The sequence below is a fragment of the Rhodamnia argentea genome, chromosome 6 (assembly GCF_020921035.1).
Source record: "Rhodamnia argentea isolate NSW1041297 chromosome 6, ASM2092103v1, whole genome shotgun sequence".
NCBI lineage: Eukaryota > Viridiplantae > Streptophyta > Magnoliopsida > Myrtales > Myrtaceae > Rhodamnia > Rhodamnia argentea.
The window spans coordinates 20,922,083-20,946,765 of record NC_063155.1 but is presented as its reverse complement, the minus strand read 5'-3'; the positions used below and the strand labels follow the sequence as shown (position 1 = coordinate 20,946,765).

Sequence of the window (24,683 nt, the reverse complement as noted above, 5' to 3'; positions counted from 1 at the left end):
CAAATACTTTCTCTCTCTTCGCAGCTCCACTCTTCTGATCTTCGCTCTTCACCGTCACTCTCCTACTTTAACTTCACCACCCCCGCAGACTCTCTCATCAATGCTCCTCTCATCCTCTTCGTAGCTCCAACAACAACGCGTTTCTCGCCGTGATCTCCTCGCTCGCCGCCTGGTCCCTGTCGGATTCCTCTCTCCTCACGCTTGCGCCTGAAGCTGAGCTCGCCGCCGGCGGATCCGGCTTCGCCTCCAGCGGAATTCGCCCTCACGGCCAAATGCTCGTTGTTTAACCGGCCTCATCGCGTCCGAATCGGCCAGTTCGGCGTTCGGATTCTCTAGCAATGGCGATCTACGGTCCTGTGACTCCTGGCCAGGTGCGTCGCTCTGAGAAGTAGCCTTTTGTTTTAACGGTTATGAGCGGTTACAGCGGTAGATCTCGCGTTGCGTGGGTGAAATTTTGCTGGATAGTGAGCATATGCTATTGTGAAGTAGAGATTTGAGTTTGATTCCGGAGATGCGAGCATTGTCGCGCATCAAATTGTGTCGGTGGTGAATGGCGGTTGATTCTTTTATTAAAAGTGTCTTCTTTTTATTGGTAAATTACCGCACTTCAATACTCATCAAGATATAGTGCAGTCAATCCCTACTACGGTCTGCATTACAAACTGTCACCAAAAAATCATCGAAAGGTCAGAACTTTACAATAATATCAAGAAATTGTCGCAAACTCTGTACTTCTCTGACTATACTGCCATCATTTTCAACTCTGTATCTTACTCCAGAGTTCACCATCTTCGCAATTGTCTCTAAAATGTCTACAGCTGAATCAAAACTCTTTCCATGGACTGCATCATTCATTGCTCTCTAATCAACGTAGAGAAACGCATTGAAGACAAGCCTGATTATAACAAAAAGCTCTAGCATTCCAGCAAATGCAATTCGTGGAAAACCAGGAGCAACAACACTAACTTTACCAGCAAACTCCTTGAATTCTGATTGCAGAGAAACAATATCTTTCATTTCCTTTTGCTTTTGGCCAATTAGAGATAAGTTCCATTTTGTAATACCTTTTTCAACGTGAGAAGTACACCTAAGAACAAAGCAAAACCTGCTTCCATGAGGGTTTAGCCGAAGCTGGCAATTGCAAATCAGAATTCTGAACAGAAGCTTCTGTGAGATTACGATCTGCAGAGCTAATCTCAGAAGATAAGATAGATCAATATGGCTCAACAGCTTTGCCCAGTTACACATCCGATTCCTCAATATATTTGTCCAGATTTGGGCCCACTGGAAACTCACAAATCTTCTCATCAAGAGATGATAAGATCTAGAGTGAATTAACATTACAATATGATGTTTTCTTGAGAAAATTAACATTTGGCGCAAGTTAGAAGACTATGATCCAGGCAATCATCGCTCCCACCCCTTGGTTATTCTTTAATTTGTGGAGAAAGTTTTCAACCTGCAAGGATATGCCCCCAATATTTTATCCTAACTTTTCATGTAGTTAATAATGTTTGCGCAAAATAGTAAAACAGATGCTAGTGATAAAGAGAAGTCTAGTAAAAGTTAAATGAGAATACATGGGGCAGGGGCTGGTGGATAGGCTTATGGTTTCTTTACGAATAGGCTGTGAGTGCAGTGAATATAGAAAACATCAAAATTGTAGTAATGCGAGATCGAGAATAATTGCCTATTTTTGTTGACATTGCTCATTTTTCCTTCTGCAATATGATGGAAGCAAAAATTTGCAATTTCATGCTCTGAGTAAGCCATGGCATGGCCAAGATATAAAGTCATAGCCAAGCACATTGCCTTTAACATCCTCTAGTACTTGAACAATGTAGAGCTTTCCAGCGACACCTTCACAAAGGTGCTCACACATGTAAATTGCTTCTAAGATAAAACATAGCCAAAAGCACATTGCCTTTTACACGCTTTAATATTGCACCAATGAAGAGCCCTGATGACACCTTCCGAGATGCTCTTCTTTGAAATTTAACAAATCATAAAGGTATAACTTTGCTGGGAGTCCTAAAACTTGTCACGAAAGTGCAATCAAGTGCTAAAACTTGTCGTGAAAGTGCAATTGAGTCTCAAAACTTTAAAAATGTGCAATTAAGTCTTCAAACTTGTTAGAAAGGTCAATCAAGTCCTAATGCAATAAAAAATTGTCAAATTAGTGAAATCAAGTCATTTCGTTGATTGCACTTTTTGAAAAATTTAGGACTCCAATGCACTTTCTGACAAGTTTGAGGGCATAATTGCACTTTTTAAATATTTTAGGACTCGATTGAACTCTCGTGACAAGTTTTAGGACTTCCAACACACTTATCCCAATAATAAACGACACATACTGCCCTCAACTTGCACATTTATCAAATTACTGAGGCACCTTGACATAGGACCTAAAGTCAATATGTTTTCTATTACTCTGTGTTATCATCTGAACTTTTTCTTACTTGGAGGCCACATATATGCAGAAACTCTCAAAATCATCTCTCTTCTTCCATTTTAGAGCCAACTAAGATGCCGGTTACCAGAATTTCCAAGATCTGCGCTGAATTTGTAGTATTCTTTCTAGAATAATGTGTATCTTGTTAATAGCTCCGTTGAATTCACCTTCAGTTATAATTTGGTTCTGGTATGGCATTTTAAAAGTGTTTCTGTTGTGACGTTATGCTTACTAGCGCATTCAATTAATTATCAGGTTTCCTTTCTGATCGGAATCATTCCGACAATCGTGGCGTGGATTTACTCAGAACTTCTAGAGTACAAGAGAAATTCGGTCTCATCCAAAGTGTAAGTTGGATTATTCCCCTTGCTGATAATATAGAAGACTTATGTTAACATACAAGACTTATGTTACAACTTGATTTGGCAAAAGATTTCAAATAACTCGTTTGGTTTCACCTAAGAAAAATTGTCTGTAGTGATTTGTTTGCTGTCTGGGTGATATGTATTTCTTGACACAATCCATCCTTGGAGTTTTTTATGTTGCATGGCTCCTATTAATTTAGCATGATTTCTTTTTTGATGACAGTTGTGTATGGTTAACACTAACATCTACTGAGTTAGCATTTGTGTTGGTCAGACTTTGGTACTTTTTGCTCATAAAGTGTGGAAATTCAACTGCAGCGCAAAGCCATGTGGCACGAATTTCTATATAAGTTTGTGAATAGGAACTACAGTTTTCCTCTCACAAACTGGTTACTGCCGCAAACCACTTTAGGGTACACCATGTTGGTGCTAATGGTCAACAAAAAGCTAAATCCACGTTAACTCATTCTAATTTATATGTTTTTGTTTCTTTTCTCTCATGCTAACCTGTTCTTCTGACAGTAGACGCTCAGATGTCAATTTAGTTGAAATGGGGAATGATGTGGTCAAGGATGATGACAGAGCAGTATTTTTGGAGGGTGGAGGTCACCAGTCAGCTTCACCCAGATCTAGAAATTCATCTGCCACATCTCCTGTTTTCAGGTTAGTAAAGACTGGGAGTGATGATTTCTCTTTTCTGTCCAATTCCAGCCGTTTTCCACATGTGACTCAACACGTTAATTTCTATGTTTGCAACAGATTTTTGGTGATGGACGAGTCTTTCTTGGTTGAAAATCGATTGACTCTTAGGGCTGTGTAAGAAACTAATGCATTGTTTCTTTCTAAAGATTTGCAATACCTGCTTTAATCTTTTTTATTATATTTCAGTAAATTGCTCTCTGTCTCTTCAAAACTGCTGTTTCTACGTGCAGAGCGGAATTTGGCATACTTCTCGGATACTTTTTCTTGTGTGACCGTACTGATTTTTTTGGCTCATCAAAGAAGGTGAAATTTGCTAGCTTGCCTCTCTAATTTATGATTGCTTAACATTCATACTGCATGATGAACTTCATCATTAATACTTGCTTGGATAGACGGATTTTCATGAGAATGTGTATAGTCTTAGGTTTGGTAGATGTAGAATTTTGGATTGAAACTCATAGACATTGTATTACAGGCGGGAAATGATTGCAGAGAATTGATGCAACGGCCTTCATGTAATGGTTTAATAACTTGGTTGAGTGGGAAGAGACTTGAATGCACCTTTTTATTTTTTTTTTGGACTTGCTGGCTCCATGGCTTTGTTCTTTCAGTGTTTATAGTGTAGCAAAGCAATTCCCAGTGAGAAGGAGCTTGTAATTGTATTTGAAAAGTGAGTTCATTAATATTCAATTTGAATTTTCTCAGCAAATTAGCATAGACATCTTCATCCCCAAGCGATAAATTACCATTATAGAAGGAACATTCATCCAATTTTGTATTGGTTTACTGGTTGTGTAGATGTGCTTTGCATTGCCTTTTCAACAGTTATGGAGTCCAAGAACTTGTTAAAGAAATTATGCAAGATTTTTTCTTCAATGTAGCCTTTATTTTACTTCCTTTAAAAGATTCCTCTCATTAAAGAGGTTATAAGCACGCACTATATATGTATAGATTTTTGTCTTTCAATCTTTGTAATAGACTTCATTTTTTTTCTGATAATGCTCTTCATACCATTACCTGTCTATGCAGAGTTACAATCGGGACCTTTTCTTATTTCTATACTTCCTTCTCATCATCGTTTCAGCAATGACATCTTTCAAGATGCATAATGATAAGTCACCTCTTTCTGGGAAATCTATTCTTTATCTGAATAGACATCAGACTGAGGAGTGGAAAGGTTGGATGCAGGTTAGTGTTTCTTTTGACCAAACTGTCAAAATTCTGGATGTTTTTTTTTCCCGGTAGAGCTCTTCTACTGGATAAAGCTCTGCAGCTTTAGTTGTCACGGCTGAATTGACAATTAATGGCTACTTAGGCAGAGAATATCGACTTTCGGGCACGCAGACGTATGTGGAAAAATTCTAACTGTAACAATTAGCTTTGATTTTTCAGACAATACCATGTGGTATTCTGGTTCAATAAACTCTGGCTGCATAGAGTTATCTGCGTAGGTGGAGTTCCCAAGTCCCAACCGTCTGTTTGGTCGGTTGCTTAGTTTTTCTTCCATTGTGCAGGTATTATTTTTGATGTACCATTACTTTGCTGCCTCAGAAATCTATAATGCAATCCGCTTATTCATTGCCGCGTATGTCTGGATGACTGGATTTGGGAACTTTTCGTATTATTATGTGCGCAAAGATTTTAGCCTTGCAAGGTTTGCCCAGGTATGTGTACTGCTTAGATGAAGATTGTTTCCCTAGAACTTGCCTTGCTTCCTTACTGAATTAACCTCTTGTTGAACAGATGATGTGGCGACTTAATTTCTTGGTGTTATTTTGCTGCGTTGTCCTCAACAATAGTTACACGCTTTATTACATCTGCCCGATGCACACTCTGTTCACCCTTATGGTCTATGGAGCACTTGGTATTCTAAACAAATACAATGAAGTTGGGATGGCAATTGCTTTGAAAATCATTGCTTGCTTTTTGGTGGTTATTCTAGTATGGGAAGTTCCTGGAGTATTCGAACTGGTTTGGAGCCCTTTCACATTTCTTCTAGGTTAGTAATTATCTATAGCATCCATATATAGACAGACGAAATCCCTAAATCCTGCTAAGAAAACTTTGTTGCCTTTCAGGTTATTCTGATCCAGATCCTTCAAAAGCAAAATATCCTTTATTGCATGAGTGGCACTTCCGTTCCGGCCTTGACCGCTACATATGGATAGTGGGGATGATCTACGCTTATTATCATCCAACTGTACGTCGCGTGTTAGATTTTCATATTCCTTTATCTGCTTAACTTAATTTTAGTGGGTAAAGTTAACAGAAGAATTCGTATCTCCAGTAGATGCTAAAATTGTGTGCTTCTTATTGTAGGTTGAAAGGTGGATGGAGAAGCTGGAAGAAGCAGAATGGAAACGCAGACTCGCCATAAAAGGAACTGTCATATTGACGTCGTTAACGGTAATTCATATGGAGGACAATAACAATAGTAATGGACCAATCTACGTTAGACAATGGATTGAGAAGCATTATCCCTGAAAGCATTTCGATTTTTAAAATTTTGCAGGTGGGATATCTGTGGTTTGAGTATGTATACAAGCTGGATAAGAAAACCTACAATAAGTACCATCCTTATACCTCATGGATCCCAATTACGTATGATACTCTCCTTACTTTGCAACATGAGCTTGATGAGGTGCTTGTTATTAATGGATCATTTCTTTGTGTCAGTGTCTATATATCCTTGCGGAACGTTACCCAACATCTTCGGAGTTGCACTTTGACCCTTTTTGCGTAAGTTAACTTTATCTGTATGTATATCAAAAGTTCTATGTTTCATGTAGACTATTGAAGTTTCAAGTAGCATTTTGGATATCTCTTTCATCTTATCTCAAAATTCCGTGGATGATCAATGGGATGCTAACAAAGTTGGTTCCTTTTATTAGATGGCTTGGGAAGATAACCCTGGAGACCTACATCTCACAAATCCATATTTGGTTAAGGTACATAAAGCTTATCTGATATTTTTACATGCTTGTTGCTATGACTTAGATTACCCAAAATTGGGTTGGTTAAATGGCCATTTGCTTCGACAAAAAAAAGAAGGCCATTTGCAAGGAGCATGTGTACCATGACTCCCTACAGTAAACCATTTTACATGATACATTTGATCTTGTCGCCTCTCTTGCAATGACCATTTCTTTCAATGGAGCTGCGTACAAGTTCTTGATTCATGAATTGGTGGTAATCAGGAATTATACAGCATCTTTTTTAGAAGTAGTGTTATCATTCTGCATTTAATCACTTTGAGCTTTTACTTTATTGGCATGCATGAAGGGATATATGTTGACATAAGCCCAATTTCTAATTCTTAAAACATTGACCTTGCAGGTCAGGCACTCCGGATGGTCAACCAAAATTGTTGCTGTCACTCATTCCTGACTATCCAATGTTGAACTTCATGCTCACTACCTCTATATACATTGTGGTGAGTAGAGAGTTTAAGTTCGCACTACGCAGATCCTCTCAAATTCTCACATTACATGAGTTTCTTGCTTGCAGGTTTCACACCGACTCTTCAACCTTACCAATACACTGAAAAATGCATTTGTGCCTAGTAAAGATGACAAGCGTCTTTTGAACAATATGATTTCTGCGGCAGTCATCTCAAGTGTTTTATACTCTCTATCATTTGTTTTCCTAAAGTTCCCTCGGATATGGGTAAGCATCACTAAACCTAATTGATCTTAGTCCGTATCTATCTTCAAACGAGAGTTAATGGTGATTTAGTATGCAAGGAACTCGAAACCACATATATCATATTGCGGAGTCAGTCAGTAATAGTCGTAAGAAAAGATGGTTCATGTCATAGGCATTCCTTAATCATCTGGGCTGAATAGCCTAATGTTTGGTTTCACCTAAAAAAGGTGATGAAAGTGAAACATGCTTCACGGATGTAGTAAGTCTTGCTTGGGCTGCTTTAATGGTAGTCTTTACATTTTCTCTTTCACTCGTAGTATGGGGAAGAAGTGGAAATTATGCTCAGTTCATGCGACATAGGTTACTGAAAAATAGCTAACCATCAGCGAGTATATTTCATCATGTAATTTGAAGTATAAAGTTATGGTTAACTACTTTATGCAGGTATAAGATATGAATCGTAAATTCGTTGTATAGAACGATTACTTATCAGTCTTGTCTGGGTGGAAGAGAAGTTCCCATCAGGAGCACGTGCCCCATCTTGGTGGATGTGGGAAGTCCAAGTTTTCCATTGGTGGTCGACACTGGTAAGCAGAGGAAACAGGTGTGACACTTGCAAATCGAAGCATACTATATCATTTACGACGTGTAAAAATGATGCCCCAGATTCGGCGTCCGTGCTTGTCATTTGTAATTTCAACATTTCCAAGATAGTAAAAGAGCAATAGCAAGACCATGATAGCAATGTTGCTTAGCGGCTCCCTCGCAGGGTCATACCGAACACCGACAAGCATTTGGCCCTGCCATTTGTCTCCCTCTCGTCCCCGTTTCCGGATGGAACTGCTTTCAGTTTCCCTTTTATTGCCTCCAATTACAGTGAAACTGTCTTACGAGTTAACATCTGGGCAGGAACTCAGGCGTTTCTAGATTAGCCATCCCCTGCAGGACCTTTCCTGGAGAGCCATGGATTATGAGATATCAGGTTAATTAAAGTTCATGACCTTGTACTGTTATGCTTGAGTTCTACTTTGAGCTTTCGAGGTAGAGATGCTTCGGGAATTCCGGGGATTGGAATTGGGATGAAGTATCGAAATCCCGGTTACGCAAGAGCTGTTTTTCCCTGACCTCGGTAGAGTTCCGGCTTTGCATTTGGCCGCTCGCAAGACGGCCTTTCGAAAGAGACTTGGTTGTGGAGGGGATGAGCTCTTCTAGCTCGCTCTCTTCTTCAGGAATTTTTTTTTTTTTTTTGGTCGAATTCATCAGGAATTTATTTTGGATAAAACAACATAAGAAGGATAGTTTTAGCTCTCTTCAAATATTTGCAAATTAAAATGTCATTATTGAATTATAGATAAAGTGGGGGAAAGGAAAGGTTTGCATGAGATAAACCCGATTGTCCCATTAGCAACTCATTTTGGAATCCAAAGGTAAAGTTTGGCCACTGCAATTCTCGCTCAAGCCGCAAGAATTAAAACGAATACAAAAAAGGAAAAAGTTATACTTTAAATTATAACATATAATTAGTGTTATTTACTCTAGGGAATTATCAGATAAAAGAGACAATGGATTATGAATTTTTAATTTATTCAATGTGATCTATGAATTTTAGTCTACTTCAATATGATCATTGGACTTTTAATTTATTCAATATGATTTCTAGGCTTTTCGTACATGTTTAATTATGTTCAATTTTTTTAGTCTTTCCTTTAATTTAAGATCAAGGATAACATTAAATATCTTCATATAATCTACGAACTAAATTGAACATGTATTAAAAGTTCATGGACTACATTAAATAAATTAAATGTTTATGAACCACATTAAAAAAAAATTAACAGTCAAAGTTGACATTACACATTAGATTGAAATTCAGGGATCATTTGTGTTATAATTCCAAATATATATATATATATATAAATCAAATTGAGACGTTCACGAGGAAGCTACTATTTTATAAAGGTTATACTATAGTGTACGTTCAAATAAGATTTTAAGTGCAAATGATACCATGAACAAAGTGGAGCTTAGAGCAAGTAAATGTATTTTTATTAATATAATATTTAACTTTTGAAATATTAATCGTGCATATTTCGACGACAATTAATGCATTGGGAATTACAATATTTTCTTTTTAAGCTATTTGTCAAGCTCTTTTTATATATTATTTTTGGATAATTAGCTTCACTCGTATGACGGGTAGATTACGAGTTATTCAAATTGAGAAAAATCATTAAAAAAGTCTTAAACATATTATAATTGTATCAATTCAGTCTTAAACTTTTTGTATTTGTATTAATTCAGCTCATTTCACCGGCCGGCGCTGCTAATACCGATGTGATCAATTTTTTTTATAATATTTTAATATGTCATTCAAGTTTCTTATACTTTATTTCTTTTCTTTTCTTTCGCTTTCCTTTTTTGTCTTCCTTCTTCCTCCACTCGATAGCCGAGCTTGACCTTGCTGACCCCGGCCTTTCCCGGTCACTTGGCTCGGCGGGCGGCTAGCGAAAGAAGGAATATATATACACACACACACACATGCCAATCCGATTGAATTAGCATAAACACAACAGATTTAGATTGAGTTGGCACAATTACAATAAATTTAGTACTTTTTCGGTAATCTTTCATCAAATTGTGTACACATATTATTGGTAAACTACTTTTCTGGCTTCTATGGTTTTAACTAGAAGGACCTTTTTAGTAATTATGTCAAAGTCAATCGTTTCCCTGATGAGGATTTTGAAGCACTATCAGGCATTTATCGCAAATCGAATTCCGGGAACTTTAGAATAGCACAATCGATTACCAACATATTGACAAATAACAAATTAATAATATTGTACTAATTTATTTGGATAAGATGTTGATACTAATAAAAGGAAAACCGAAATCTTGATTCCATGAGATATAAGTTGAAATGCTTACATCAATTAGAAAAAATTTCAAATAAGAGTCTTAAGTACTATCATTTTCTCAAATAAGAACTTGAAATGGTCATTATTTCAAATAAGGATATAAAGTGCCTTTATTGTCTCAAATAAAGGTTTCAAGTGGTCATGACTGTTTCAAATAAGGTTTGACCTCGCTAAAGGCAATCTTCTCACCCCGTGCTTCATTTTTTTCACTTTTTTTTTTTAAAAAAATTTGAACAATTGAAAAAAGGAAAATACAAATAATAAAATAATAAAAAAATACTAAATGATCAAAATTCCCTACTAATTGGTGAGTCGAGTCCTTTTATGATACCGATAAGGTTATTTTAGGCTTTTATTTGAAATAATATTCGCTTTAAGCTTTTATTTTGGACAATAAAAATAGTTCAAATTCTTATTTAAAATAAAATCATCTTAAACTTTTATTTGGAAAAAGTGAAGACTCCGAGCCCTTTTCTTTTAGGAAAAATTTTAAATGAGAGCCTCAAGTGCTCTCATTTTCTCAAATAAGGGCCTAAAGTGATTTTTGTTTCAAATAAGTACCCGAAGTGCAATTATTATCTCAAATAAGGGCTTGAAGTAGCGATGACCATTTCAAATAAGAGCATCACCTCACCGGCCAATTGGTCGGCTAAAAATTCCGGCCGATTAGGGGTATTTTTGTCAAAATACACTTTTAACTTAATTTTTAGTTAAATTAAATTAAAAATTGAAAAAGAAAAGAAGAAGAAAAACACAAGCGGGAGTGGTCCGCCCTCCCGCCCGTGGCCATCGCCCCAACGCCGATGGGGCGGTGGCTCTGGCCGGCAAGCCCTCGCCTCAATAGGGAGAGGGCCCCGATCCTCTATCAGATTTGGGCAAGAGTCGACAGCCCTCGCCTAAGTCCGGGGGTGCGGCCATTGGCCGGTCTCGAGCTCGGCGGGGTCGTCGGTCTTCGCTTGTGTTTTCATCCCTTCTTTTATTTTTCAGTTTTATTTTTTATAAAATTTTTGAAAGACTCCAAAAAGGAAAAAATAAATAATAAAATTTATTAAATGACTAAAATGCCCCTGTTAACCGGTGGGTCGGGCCCTTTTTTGAGATCGATAAAGTCACTTCAGGCTTTAATATCCACTCCATGCCCGTATTTGAGATAATAAGAACACTTTAAGTCTTTATTTAAAATAAGGCCAACTTCAAACATTTATTTGAGAAAATAAGAGTACTTTGATTTTTTTTTTTTAATTTTGCTTTTCTTTTATTTTCCCCGTCAATTACAATGCGAATAGTAGTCGAGTCGATAAATGTAAATGCTTTCCGTTGAAAGCCGCGGAGACCACCAACGACGCCTCCCCTCCTCCTCTTTCTCCTCCGGCATCGACGGCGGCGCGGCGCGGCGCGGCGCCGTACCCTCCCTCCCTGACGACGCCTCCTCCAGGTACCTCATCGCCTTCCAAGCAAGAGCCTGTCCATCTCAGGCATGTCTTTCAGAACTCACTCCTCCTTCACTCACACTCTGCAGAAGCTGAAACACTCGAACTCCATGTCCTCCGAAAACCCTCCATTCAGTCTTCAGATCCGACCCATTTCGAGCCTCAAAGTCGAGTGGCGCAAGGACCCGAAGCTTGACCAAGCCATAGAAAACGACAAGCGCTACAACCTCTGCGCTCGGGTCGTCAAGGAGGTCCTCAACGAGCCGGGCCAAGTCATCCCGCTCCGCTACCTCGAGAAGAGGCGCGAGCGCATGCGCCTCAAGTTTACGGTAAAGACGTTCCTCGATCGAAACCCGGGTGTACTCGATACTTACTATGATAGGGTTAAGCCAAAATCGGATCCTGTCCCCTTCTTGCGGGCTAGCGATAGGCTTAGGGGCTTTCTTGAGGAGGAGAAGAGGGTAAACAGCGCGAACGAGCCGTTGATAGTGTCTAAGCTGTGTAAATTGCTGATGATGTCAAAAGACAAGGTGATCAGCGCGGATAAGCTGCTTCATGTGAAGAGAGAATTCGGGTTCCCGAATGACTTCATGGTGAATTTAGTCCCTAGGTATTCTCAGTATTTCAGGCTTGTCGGGGCCCCAGGAGAGGGAAAATCCTTTTTGGAGCTGGTTTCTTATGAAGCGGAATGGGCAAAATCTGTAATTGAAAAGAGAGCGGAGGAGGAAGCAAGGTTAACAGGGATTCGGGTCAGGCCTAATTTCAATGTCAAGCTTCCGCCCGGTTTTTTCTTGAAGAAGGAAATGAGGGAGTGGACGAGGGATTGGTTGGAACTTGATTACATATCGCCATACGAGGATGCGTCGCATTTGGACCAGGCTTCGGTTGAGATGGAGAAGAGGACAGTGGGAGTCTTCCACGAGTTGCTGTCACTCTCGTTGCTTAAGAGGATTCCAGTGCCAATCCTGGGCAAGTTCACTGAGGACTATAGATTTTCAAATGCATTCTCGACTGTTTTCACTAGACATTCAGGGATCTTTTATATGTCCCTGAAGGGCAATATAGAGACGGCAATTTTGAGGGAAGCATATAAGGACGGTGTCTTGATTGATAGGGATCCCTTGCTTGAGATTAAGGACAAGTTTGTTGAACTAGTGGAGATGGGATGGCGAGAGAGAAGAGAACGCATGAGGACTCAAAAGGAAGAGTTTGAGAAGGATATTGAAATGATGGCAACCGGTAACATTAGAACGCATTGAGAGCTTTCTACTTGAAGATTATATTCACATTGCAGCTTGCGATTATTGACTAATTATGCTGGAAATGAAAGGTAAAGAGCTTGACTTATGAACTAATCCTGTTTTACAAGTTCTTTTTTGGAGAGTGTCCTTTGGTATTCATTAAGATTATCAAATTTTGTACTACTTTAATTGTCTGTGTTTGGAACAAGTGAGGAAAACAACACATGGATCTTCACAGAGTTGTGGATTTCATTACCATGATGGTGTTATAAGCTGAAGCATCCATTATATTTTGCTGGGAAGCTTTGGCCAAAATTTGTCATTTAGAGATTGTAATTGTTCTCTTCAGTTCATTTTGTCGGTTCGAATTGCAATCTTAAGTCTATGAGTTGTTGCTGATCTCTATTATGCTGGCAGAAGTCTGCGTCTGCCTTAGCAGTTCTCCTAATGGCTAGTAAAGCCACTTTTACTTTAATGCAACATTTGCTAAAAGTATGATAAGAGAAGTCGTAGGTATCTCATTCTGTCTCTACCCTTAGATAGGGTGGGAAAATGAATTTATTTAACAGGTTTAACTATTCAAGTGCGAGAATATTTGTCTTACTGTGATCAAATCATCCATTTTAGCTGGATAGCTAAGCAATCATCTGTTTTATTGCAGGAAAAGAAAGTTCGTATGGTTAAGCATCAACCCCTACCATCATGCTTGTGTCACGGGCTGAAAGCTGACCGGGTGTTCCAGCTCATCAGGCACTGCACAGGCTTGTCCTCGGGCAAGAAGCTTTCGGCCTGCGACACTTGCATACAATTCTCGAGTTTTGTAGGGAAGGCAATTATGAAATGTCAACTGAACATATAGTGGACCAATTGGAAACACTTATGGATACAGTACAATGCTCTTTCCCATTCAGAGGAACTTGCCCCAAATGTAATTGTCTTGTCTTCTATCATGTCGGTATTAAAGTGGCTGGTTTCACTTGGATTGACCATGATGGCTTCAGCAATGCTGAATTGAAGGCTGTGGTGTATGCATATGACGTAGCGGGCTATGTTGATCGGGGCACGGTGCTTCTATCAGACTCGCACATCGGGTGTTTTCCAACTGGACATAAAAAGCAGAGGGAATCGGTAAGACTTAGCTCGCAGTATTGATGAACAGAGACGAAGAATTGTAGTTATAAGTATTACTTCGAAGTCCGTATGAACTTCCTGTCAGAGATCTTTTGTTCAGCTCTATTTAGTAGTCTCCTTTGTGTACTCTTATCTGTTACAGGTTCTTGTCTTTCCTTTATCAGTAAATATATCTAGAAAGGAAAGCTATATGCACAATCACAAGGGCATAGCCTAGAAAATGACCCGCTCTATTATCTATAACCGAAACGATTCAGGAACTAAGCAAGTAGCCAAAGAAAACTTAAGGTCAATCAACGTCAAGATACATAAGCACATCACCAAGGAGTGTCTTTATCCTGTTTTTCGTGCATTCTGCTCCGTCCTTGCATAATAAACACAAGCCCTCAACATGCACTTAAACCCCTTGGCTAGACTGAACAGATGGTTCGCTGGCCCACCGAGAATTTGGAGAACACCGTGCGATGCTGTATGGAAGGAGCGAACAGCGGAAGACAAGATGATGCAGTGAACCCCATCGACACGAGCATAGGCTGCGCTCAGTGAATCGGCAATACCTAGGCGACGTATGTGATCCCGTGTGGGAAGTATCTCCCAAATGGCAAGCTTGAACCATACCAACTTAGCCCAAAGTTGCTGGAGGATGAACACTCCCACGATGATCCCGAATTGAGGAGATGGTGAATACTACATTGATACTTGGCTTCCAAATCACCTTATCTTCGCCAGAAGAAGAGGCGAGGAAGGCTTTTGGAATGAGTTTCCGGATACGATCAAAGAGGGCCACCTGGGCGCGATGAACTCTATACAGACCACAACCAGACTAACCACGCCAGGAAGGACTAGCCCACCTACAACCTTCAGCCGGCGAAGATAGGGGAGATTCCGCCAAATCCATGAGGCACTTATCCGAAACCTGCAGATACCGAAAAATTGTTGCTCCCACAGGATACGAAGGATCTGCGAACAAGTGCCACATATGTTTCGGCTGCGCTGCTCAATTCCAATTTGTGACCTGTTTTAAACCAGCCCACCCACAACCTTCAGCCGGAAAACATCTCTCCAAGCCACCTTCGCCGCCCAACGAAAGCGAGGCATGAGCATCTCAAGCCTTCTTGCACACCTTCTTCGGATGAGAAAGATGGAAGAACAATGAATTCGCATGGTGAAGAGGACCGAATTCACAAGCTAGAGTCGACCAACCCGCATAAGACAAGTATCCGCTTGTCCAGTGCTTAATTCGAGGAGCATTGCGGTCGACCAACATCGCACTATCCGCACTGCAGGAGAGAGCTTCGTCGATACAACGGAACACCTATAGAAAGCCCCGCCACTCGCCCACTGCGAAATTCCTAAAACATCTCTCCTACCTGTTCATTGACAGCTCCGAGGAAAATCTCACTCTTGAGAGGCATCATGTGGTAGCTCGCGAAGCAACAATCTTAGAGATGGTGCCACAGGACACAGGACAGAAATTGGCGAGCTTTATTTGATTCTTCTAGCTCCGGAATAAGAGAGATGATGATATTGTCGACCTCCTGAAGAAGTTTCCCTTGGGAGAAAAAAATCCGTAGCCTCCTCCGTAACCCGTCAGCCAGTCTGTCAACACATTTTGAAGAACTCCGCATTATCGCCATCGAGTCCCAGGAGCCTTATGTCGACCCACATCAAACACCGCCGACATCACCTCATCTGTATCCACCGAAGCGGAAAGAAAGTCGATCTGCTCCATAGACAGGGTACTATCGATGGAGTCCCCGATCGTCTACACATAAATCATTGAAGTATGTGGAATGGTGGAATACTGATCAGGATCAGTGATCGCTGTGCCATCCTCGCATGTTGGAGATCATTGATCCGCATGCTATCTATGCTTAACCATGTTGAAGCAAATAGCCGTGGTGCTCAAACTCCAGCTATTTAACCCTGAGCTTTCTGTCGTAATAGACTCTCCCTCCATCCCAGCAAGCATATGAAACTTCGAACGGGGCGGCCACTTCCTCCGAAGATATCATATCACCGCCACCTGTGGAGCTATCTCCTCCACCTTTGCCGGGGCCATACCCTACTAGACAAGTGACACTGGCCGAGGTTTTCGTGCCCCAACCAGTCGTGCAGATGGCCAAAAGATGCCTCAACACTTGCTCTGTCTTGGTCCCTTAGGTTTGTCTAGATTTTCTATCTTATTCTACTATTTTCTAGAATGTTACCAAGGGCAGGCGAGTCGGTAATTTGCCATAGGTTATGGAATATTTCTACTTAATATCGGTAGTTAGGAAAATAGGAGGTGAGATATAGGCCGTTAGATGAGAGTTAGATTTATGGTTATAATTCGAGACCCCATCCTATATAAAGGGGAGTCTTCATTTTCATTTGATCATCCACAAGAATATAAACACAGAGCTTTCTCCCAGTGCCTCTCCTCTCTCAACACTTATTGTGTCTTGATCCTAGGGTTTGAGAAAATGGGAGGTGAGATCTAGGTTGTTGGATGAGAATTAGATCTATGGTTGTAAGCCCCTTTACTGTGTCTTGATCCCTAGGGTTTGTCGCTAATTTGCATTGAGAAAATGGGAGGTGAGATCTAGGCTATTAGATGAGAATTAGATCTATGGTTGTAAGCTCCTTCCTATATAAAGGGGAGTCCTCTTTCTTATTTGATTATGCATAAGAATATAAACACAAAACTTCAGAGCCTCTCCCTCTCTATCACTAGTCAAGTCACTCAACTCCTCACGATTTAAGCTGCCTAAGTCGCTTCTTGAGGGTCTTGGGTTTTTTATGCATGCATCCAGAGTAGGGATGAGAGATGGACCGTTAATCTCGAGAATCAAAGTGAACCAACTTTACTCGAACGGGTATAAGCCGGCTCACACCTGGACCAGATAGGTTCCCGAATCGGCTTTGACCAGTTTCGATTTTTAACCTTTTTTCTATTATTTTGTATGACAAAAAAATAAATTTGTTGGAAATGAGTTTAAAACCTTGTAGGTTGTAAGCTTGGAAAATTCAAGGTTTTTTTCCAAATTAATTTTTTTAAAAAAATATTTACAAAAATATTTTAAAATATATATTTACAAATTTGGGCCTTGCTCGGCAGTTGGGCTACCAAGCAAGGCCACACCAACTCGGCAGCTAAGCCGCCGAGCGAGCCGGCTTTATATATATATTTTTTAAATTTCGTATTTTTTTAATTATTGATATTTATAATATTTAATGAGTTTGGCATGGAAAGATTGAAAGAGGAAAGAGGGAAATGAGGGTTCATTTGATATCGAGAAGTGGCATTGGAGGGAGAAAATGCAAAATTGACAAGGAAAACGGCGTTTTTGGGGAAAAAGCCGAGGCCAAACCGCCTATGGCTATTTGCCAATGGATTCGTCTCGAAAAATTACGTGAAATAAAAAAAAAATTTGTCCCAAACAGACGCCCGAGCGATGAGATATGCTCTTCCAAAGTTTTTCCTTTTCTTTACTCATTTCCATTCTTTTACTGCAGTTTTTAATTTTTTCATGAGGTTTTTAACTCTTTTGTTGCGCTTTCTCATCTATCTATTATCGTGATTTCCAACATATTCCTGCGGCTATATTACGTTATAGCATCACCCTTTGTTCCGTGATGTGATGGATGGGATGGACAGGAATGCTGACACGTGAAAACCATTTCTGCGGGTTCACCAAAATTCATTTCTTCTCATAGGGGAGAGAGTACGTACGTCCAAAAATGTTTGACTAAACCCGTACCTAGCGTGAATGATCTTAACAGTGCTCTTCAATCTAACGTTTCACTCTCTATTGCATTTCGATTGAGCAATGAAGGGTAAGACGATGTTCATTACGAAGTACATTGAATATTGGACGAATTAATCTGGATGTTGTCCAGTATTTTAGAAATGCCTATAGAACTTTTCCTTAATAAATTAAGTAAATATCTCAATAAATTTTTACATTAATTATTGCTAATTATGCTTCACAAGAAAAAAAATTATAAATAAATTAAATATTATAAGTATCAATAATTTAAAAAAAATACGAAATTATAAATAAATAACGGGCCTAGTCGGGCCTTGCTCGGCAGCTAGGTTGTAGAGCGAGGGGCAGGGCCCACCCCAGCTCCTCGCTCGGCACTTCCACCACCAAGCAAGGTCCAAATTTGTAAATATTTTAAATATATATATATTTTGTAAATATTAAAAAAATTATTTTGGAAAAAAAACCCGAAAATCCATCTCTTCCTCTCTCACTTCCGCTAAAGATTGCATTTTTGACATGGAAACTTTGTATGTTCGCCCGTCTCCTCTACCTTCTGGCTTCTGCTCTTGATGCAGACTCGTTTGAACTTCGAAGTAATGCGTCTACATTTCTAGCTTCCGATTCTCGCGATCCCTACGACGGGCTCGCACATCCCTACGAAGGGCTCGCGCAGTGATGCGCTTCCCGATTCCCAGCGGGTCGTCGACAGTACCATCTCTTTGGGACGACGATAATGTATCTGAAAGGAGGGCGTTCTTTACTCCTGCAAGCGCAGAAGAAACCCCGCATTCCGGTTTTCCTCAGCGACGACGCGAATTCGGTCCTGGGTCACTCGGGCAAACCCCGGGCCGACGAGACCCAGGTCATTCTCCACGAGTCCGACGTCGCGAGGAGGCTGAGCCGCGACCCCGACGTCTCGTCGGCCTTCCGGTTCTTCGAGTCAGTCGCGAATGGGGGTCTCTTCCGGCACACCCGCTTCACGTACGAGGTCATGGTGAAGAAGCTGGGCCGCGAAGGCGAGATCGACGCCGTGCAGTACCTGCTGCAGCAGATGAAGTTGGAAGGGATAGGCTGCGGGGAGGAGTTGTTCGTGGAAGTGATCGACTCGTATCGGCGAGTTGGGTTGGTGGAGCAGGCGCTCAAGATGTTTTATAGGATTAGAGAGTTCGGCTGCCAGCCGACGGTGAAGATATATAATCACCTGTTAGATGCTTTGCTTAGTGATGGTAGGTTTTCGATGATAAGTCCGGTGTATAGTAACATGAAGAAGGATGGCATGGAGCCAAATGTGTTTACTTATAATATCCTAATTAAGGCACTGTGCAAGAATGGTAGAGTGGATGGTGCGCTGAAGTTGCTCGAGGAAATGTCGAACAGGGAGTGTTTGCCGAATTCTGTAAGTTACACGACTATAGTTTCATCCTTGTGTAAAGTCGGTAAGGTAGAGAAAGGGAGAGAACTTGCTAGGAAGTTTGGACCGTATCTCTCCGTTTATAATGCTATGATTGACGGGTTTTGTAGGGAACACAGATTCGAGGAAGCTTTTCGGTTGTTTGCCGAGATGGTGGATGAGAACATTGACCCTAATGTCATCACTTATACATCAATAATCAGTTCTCTTTCGGACGCAGGGCATGTTGAGCTGGCTATGGCAATTTTTTCTCAGATGTCTGTAAGAGGATGTCACCCGAATATTTACAGCTTTACCTCGTTAATGAAGGGTCTTCTGTTGAGAAGGAAGATTCATGAAGCTCTTGATTGGTGGGACAAGATGATCAGGGAAGGGTTTCTGCCCAATATTGTTTCCTATAATACGTTGTTGCATGGTCTATCGTCTAACGGGAGTATGAAGGAGGCTGTACTTGTTGCTGATCAGATGGAGAAAAATGGGGTTCCTCCAAACAGTACTACTTATAGCATTCTTATTGATGGTTTTGCAAAATCTGGGAGTCTGGTAGGTGCATCAGAGATATGGAATAAGATGATGTTCAGTGGTTGCTGTCCCAATGTTGTCGTTTATACTTGTATGGTTGATGTCCTCTGCAAAAACAAATTGTTTGACCAAGCATATTCCTTGATATTGAAGATGGTTGAGGATAATTGCCCTCCAAACTTAGTAACATTCAATGTCTTCATCGGAGGTTTATGTGATGGTGGAAGAATTGATTGGGCCATAAAAGTGCTAGATTTAATGAGGAAATATGGGTTTTCCCCTGACATAATTACATATAATCAGTTGATAAATGGTTTTCTCAAAGTAGGGAGGCTCACGGCAGCATTTGAGATTGCCAAAGAGATGAAAGAAAGGGGTATTCGGATGACTATTATGACTTACAATATGCTTTTCTCTGGTTTCTGTCGCCAGGGTATGCTTCAGAGTGCTTTGCAGTTTCTCGGGGAAATGGTGGTCAGAGGGACAAACCCTGATGCTTATACATATAACATGTTGACTCATGCCTATTGTAAGCAGGGCAAGTTTAAGGAGGCCATTCGATTATGGGAAGCTAGCACCGAAGCTGGAGAGTGGCAACCTGACGTAACAGCATACACGCATCATATTTGGGGGATTTGCAATTGTTTTGGCATGGAAGATGCTGTCATTTGTCTCCACAATATGATAAACAAAGGGATATCTCCCAATATTGTCATGTGGAATCTCTTAGTTCGGAATTTTTTTAATGGCATGGGTAGTTTGGGGCCCATTCACATTCTAGATGATCTCATAGGTAATGGATGAGACATGACGATGACGAATGCTTTGAATTTCTCACAGAAGATGAGCAGCCAAATGAATTTCAGGTTCACTGGAGATGGAATTTGCATAGTGTGTCAAATGCAGATGTTAAGTGAGAACGTTCTGCTGCACTGAGTTGCAGATTCTTGCATGGCTATCTTATGTAACAATGATGTGCTGGGAGCATTTTCTCTTTGACATGTACAACGGCATTATAAATCCTCTGAGTCACAGATAGAAGGTAAAGGTCCTGTATCCCAACAATCAGTAACTGTCAGTATTAAGTTGCTTTCTTTTTACCTTTTGTTGAATAAATGATGAAGGATTAAAATAAGAATTCCAGTACATCAGAAATGTACTAGAGCAAAGAGTGGGGTAAGGAGAAATAAACAAAAGTGAAGCCCCAATGCTAATATGGAATACTGCTTGTTTAATATCACTCTTCAAGATTGATTAGTGTGTGTGCACCAGCTATACCTTCTCCTGCTTGAATATCTGCTTGGCCTTTATATTCTCTTGCATGGCCTTTTTTTACTAAGTTTCCTCCTCCCCTTTTAATTTATTTTATTATATGGGAGATTCTAGTTGTAGTTTTAATTTGTTGAAAGATGCTGAATGTAGTTATTAGCTTTTTTATCATTAGGAAGCCATCTCTGCCACAATGGGAGATTCTTGTTTGCAAACTGATTGTCATGATTAAAATGGGCTCCAATGATGAATTATGCTCCTCTTCTCATTTCTTTCTCAACAATTCTTTGTTTCTTGCATTAAGACGGACCTTGTACATGCTATCTATAATTTGCTTACCCTTAATATCTCTTGTATGTTTTTCTAAAATAGAAGGAGAACAAAATGGAGTTGGACCATAAGTGACTCTTATCTTGATGCATCAGTCTCAATGTCCTTCTCGTTGATCAGGGATTTTATCTTTTTTTTGTATCTGTGTTCATGCATGATTCTTTATTAGTTCTCTAAACGGAATTTGTGCATGCGCCATGTACTTGTTACATGTCTCTGGTTAAGCATTTTGGTTTTCTAGTCAACATTGAAAGCAACAAGGATATTGTTGTTATGAGCACAATGTGGTAGTTTGTTTCCTGCAACTACTGCTAACCCAGGGTGATTTTTGCCCCCTTAAGTGCCACCTGCCTGTGACAGAAGTATGCTTGTACCTAGTATGCCTGTACCTAGGCATACCAACTATGAAGCTTTAGATTTTAAATAAAGCTCTGTAGCAAAGAAAAACCCATTTAACATCTAATGAAGATAAAATATGTCATATAAATGCCTGGAAACGAACTCTAGCACCTATTTGGTCCCTTAATTACTCTGAGTAAATAATTTAGGGTTCTGACAGTCCTTGATTCGAAAGGTTTCTCATGTGATCAACTTATCAAGGGTGATGACTAGCATCTGCCCAGAGCTGGAAGTAATGCTGTGTTAGATATTCAGAGTCCCATAGTTGTGGCAATCCATTTGAATAACTTAGTTGCAGATCAGGTGATTTTTCTTGGGGCTTCTAACGGGTCTTTCCTGGTTAATAATGCATACTACCTGTCTATAGACAGTGCCATGGCACTAGCTTGTCTTATTTTGTTTTCAATATCCCCAATCATTCTTCCATATCATCGTCAGCTAGATTGGCTTGGCTTCGTAGATTGTCTTTCCATCGGCCAGAACGATTCCTACTTGTTAGTGGCTTCAGTGCTCATGAGACTAGATTGCATCTATCTTCTCATGTACCATATCATGGGTAACTTGGTGGAGGATCCTTGGTATACTATTTCCAGACAATTGTCAGTTGGGATTTCAAATATGATTGGAATGTATCCAGTTTCAAGGGGACATCTCTGCAGTGCCCTCTTAAGCTTTGAGTCCCGCAGTGCCCTCTTAAGCTTTGTTGGAATAACTTATTATATCATCTAATGTGTACTACGAAGCTAAACTACGTGATACTTTTGTTGTAGATGTAAATGGCGTAGTTCAAAGTATTAAAGCTGGTCTAAAATTTCGGATTAATGGTTAGGATGATCTTTCCTTATAGAAACTCTTGCCACTCTATCATATATATAGAAATTGGGGGGTTGATATATAATGTGAATTCCTCGGGCTTGAGCAGGATTAGTCCACCATTTTTTGTTGATAGAGCAGGATTAATCCATCTGCTTATTGTCTGAAATGTACTAGAAAATGAACGAATTGCTATGCTGATCAAGTAAATGTGCTGTAATCTAGTAGCTTCAGATGTAATTTCTCAAATGTTGTGTATATCTTGTCTCGTTGCTGCGGTGTCTTAGTCCTCTTTTCTATTTTGTTTTTGGTCTCTCATGTTTTGCTGTCTGAATACAATTTTACCTTCATTTCTGCTTAGTTTAGTATTCTGTGAGAGTATATGTTTAGGCAGACCAGGTGCCTGCTTAATCGTGCTATGGTCTTATTTCAGGGGTCTTCCATCAAGCTCAAGGAATAACGAAATCTGTGTTTTCTGGCAGCAGGCTTTCTCACCTGATGGTGTAGCAAAATTCCTCCTTCGTTCGGCAATATTGCCTCAGGCGTCTGATATTTCTATGCACGTATGCAAAGTCTGAAGTTTTTACATCTAATTGTTCAGAGATCTCTTTCTTATGTATCAATGTAACTGTAGATCTTGATAGGAATTTACATGAACAGTGATGATTCCTTTGCATGTTGTGCCGGTTTATGATTGACTGCATTTGAAGCAGCTGATGATGACGATAGTAGCTTGATAAAAAAGATATGATGGTTGTTTCCAGATAATGAAAGTTTTCTTGTCCTCGTTTGCATGTGCCTTGTCCTCTTTTCCATCCAATACTTTTGTCTTACATTTGTATACTTTACTGTCTTTGATGTGTTCTAGGTGATAATGTAGCTTGGGAATGAAACATTGGTTTTCCGTCCAATGTGCTCTTTTACGGTGTTCTAATGCCGAATGCTTCTATGCCTGATGGAATTGCCAGGTCTTCATCATCAGATGGAAATTTCTCTGTAGGATGAGCATGAAATGCATTTGGCGGAGATCACAGATGTTAAACCGCGTTCCAACAACATTTTTTTAATTATTTCTTAGTATTTTTTTTTTTTTTATAGATTAGCTACCACGGACTGATTTCTTTTAAAACGAAAAAGTGGAACTCTTGTATTCAAAGTCTGTATTCTTTGTGATTGCCACTGGAAGAAGGCCCGGTTTATCTTTCTGAATGTCCTGTTTCTTCCTGTGTGGGGCAGGAGACCGAGTAAGAAGATTGCGTAGTTCTTGAGATAGGGAATGTCCTCAGGCCACTGCAAATAATCAGGGGGAAATTTTTTCATCAGTTGTTGGAGCATTCTCGGACAGTCTGCATGTGATATTTGCAGACTGTTATATTGGAGACTTCATATACCTGGTTCTATTGTTGCTCGTGGTATCATTTTAATGCAAATTAGTAATAATCTTTCGATGTAGGCTTGTTTCTTTTAAAGAGACGAGAAAGGAAGTGATTACTGCTGCTCTTAGGTCTCTTCTAGAAATTGGGCGTTGGTTGAGGACAGAGTCGCATGTATTTTGAGCAATCCCAAGTTGTATTGTGCAAGAACTACGTCCGAGTTTGGTGGTCTTTGGAGGCCCCAACAATCTGGTGGGATTTCAGAGGCCCTTTCTATCGAAGGGGCATGGTGAGTAGTCAGCGTCCTCCCCTGTTGGATGGTTCTCCACTGAAAGATTTTTTTTTTTTTTCTCTTTTTGGGGGGTGGAAAGTTGTCCATTGAATGATACATGACAAAAAAGAAGCATCAAAGTGGTGCCGATGTTTTCATGCACTGAAAGCACATGTTGCAATAAAACGGCCACTGATTCCTAGTGAGATAACCAATCACGTAGTTCCCCAGACATGCCAAATGCTGTAGAAGACATAAAGTGTATCGTTTCGGGGGAGAAAGATACATATCTGGAACAGTTTTTGTGGCAAATCTCAGGATAAGAACGAGATATTGAAGGATAAATCCAAGGATCTGAGAGCAATTGTGCAGAGCAAGCTAAGATCATCTACAAGGCATATAAATAGCTATATTTCGGACAATCTCTTTCTTCTTCTTTTATGTTGCTGTTGATCTTCGTGTGCGTTAAATGATGAAACTATGAAGAAAGACGCAACGAATGTTCACATCCGGCATCATGGTCTGGTGATGCCATGTAAAAAGGCCTCAGTTGCCTTAAGATATTGCTGTCAATTCTCAGTGCCCAATTACAGGGATCCATCAAACTTACAAAACCAAGCACCCTTTACTGCTTCTACTCCCAGGACAGAGAGATCCCA

The 24,683-nt window shown here is 40.0% G+C and overlaps 3 protein-coding genes across 10 annotated transcripts; all 3 read left to right on the top strand.

The window, feature by feature from the left end:
- Window positions 1-8,076, top strand: LOC115734445 (protein REDUCED WALL ACETYLATION 2). Of its 2 annotated transcripts, none has more exons than XM_048280883.1 (17): window positions 1-371; window positions 2,708-2,799; window positions 3,343-3,480; window positions 3,577-3,633; window positions 3,750-3,822; window positions 4,549-4,707; window positions 5,034-5,183; window positions 5,263-5,518; window positions 5,598-5,719; window positions 5,839-5,925; window positions 6,032-6,120; window positions 6,196-6,258; window positions 6,411-6,467; window positions 6,856-6,952; window positions 7,027-7,185; window positions 7,609-7,656; window positions 7,703-8,076. In XM_048280883.1, the coding sequence occupies exons 1-16, from the start codon at window positions 339-341 to the stop codon at window positions 7,612-7,614; spliced, it is 1,638 nt and encodes a 545-aa protein (XP_048136840.1). In that variant the 5' UTR covers window positions 1-338; the 3' UTR covers window positions 7,615-7,656; window positions 7,703-8,076. The 2 variants fall into 2 exon arrangements, with proteins under 2 accessions (XP_048136840.1, XP_048136839.1); XM_048280882.1 differs by having other exon boundaries at window positions 3,340-3,480.
- A 3,288-nt stretch (window positions 8,077-11,364) lies between these two features.
- LOC115734515 (protein WHAT'S THIS FACTOR 1 homolog, chloroplastic) lies at window positions 11,365-14,201 on the top strand. 2 transcript variants are annotated; one of them, XM_048281239.1, is made up of 3 exons: window positions 11,365-12,751; window positions 13,415-13,453; window positions 13,497-14,201. In XM_048281239.1, exons 1-2 carry the CDS (start codon window positions 11,560-11,562, stop codon window positions 13,435-13,437), a joined length of 1,215 nt encoding a protein of 404 aa, XP_048137196.1. In that variant the 5' UTR covers window positions 11,365-11,559; the 3' UTR covers window positions 13,438-13,453; window positions 13,497-14,201. The 2 variants fall into 2 exon arrangements, 1 of the variants encoding a protein (XP_048137196.1); XR_007198910.1 differs by having other exon boundaries at window positions 11,365-12,842; window positions 13,415-14,201.
- Window positions 14,202-18,117: 3,916 nt separating this feature from the next.
- Window positions 18,118-23,826, top strand: LOC115734201 (pentatricopeptide repeat-containing protein At3g48810). 6 transcript variants are annotated; one of them, XM_048281084.1, is made up of 4 exons: window positions 18,118-20,362; window positions 22,814-23,004; window positions 23,249-23,376; window positions 23,617-23,826. In XM_048281084.1, the coding sequence occupies exons 1-2, from the start codon at window positions 18,370-18,372 to the stop codon at window positions 22,885-22,887; spliced, it is 2,067 nt and encodes a 688-aa protein (XP_048137041.1). In that variant the 5' UTR covers window positions 18,118-18,369; the 3' UTR covers window positions 22,888-23,004; window positions 23,249-23,376; window positions 23,617-23,826. The 6 variants fall into 6 exon arrangements, with proteins under 6 accessions (XP_048137041.1, XP_048137039.1, XP_048137044.1 ...); XM_048281082.1 differs by having other exon boundaries at window positions 22,814-23,376; XM_048281087.1 differs by having other exon boundaries at window positions 18,118-20,611; window positions 22,814-23,376.
- The last annotated feature ends 857 nt before the right edge of the window (window positions 23,827-24,683 follow it).

Coding starts and splice junctions, on each gene's coding strand:
- LOC115734201 (XM_048281084.1), top strand. CDS start 18,370: ATGTATCTGAAAGGAGGGCGTTCTTTACTCCTGCAAGCGCAGAAGAAA. Junction 20,363..22,813: donor CATTCTAGATGATCTCATAG/GTAATGGATGAG, acceptor GTCTTATTTCAG/GGGTCTTCCATCAAGCTCAA.
- LOC115734445 (XM_048280882.1), top strand. CDS start 339: ATGGCGATCTACGGTCCTGTGACTCCTGGCCAG. Junction 3,634..3,749: donor CGATTGACTCTTAGGGCTGT/GTAAGAAACTAA, acceptor TTCTACGTGCAG/AGCGGAATTTGGCATACTTC. Junction 6,259..6,410: donor TGCACTTTGACCCTTTTTGC/GTAAGTTAACTT, acceptor TCCTTTTATTAG/ATGGCTTGGGAAGATAACCC.
- LOC115734515 (XM_048281239.1), top strand. CDS start 11,560: ATGTCTTTCAGAACTCACTCCTCCTTCACTCACACTCTGCAGAAGCTG. Junction 12,752..13,414: donor TATTGAAATGATGGCAACCG/GTAACATTAGAA, acceptor GTTTTATTGCAG/GAAAAGAAAGTTCGTATGGT.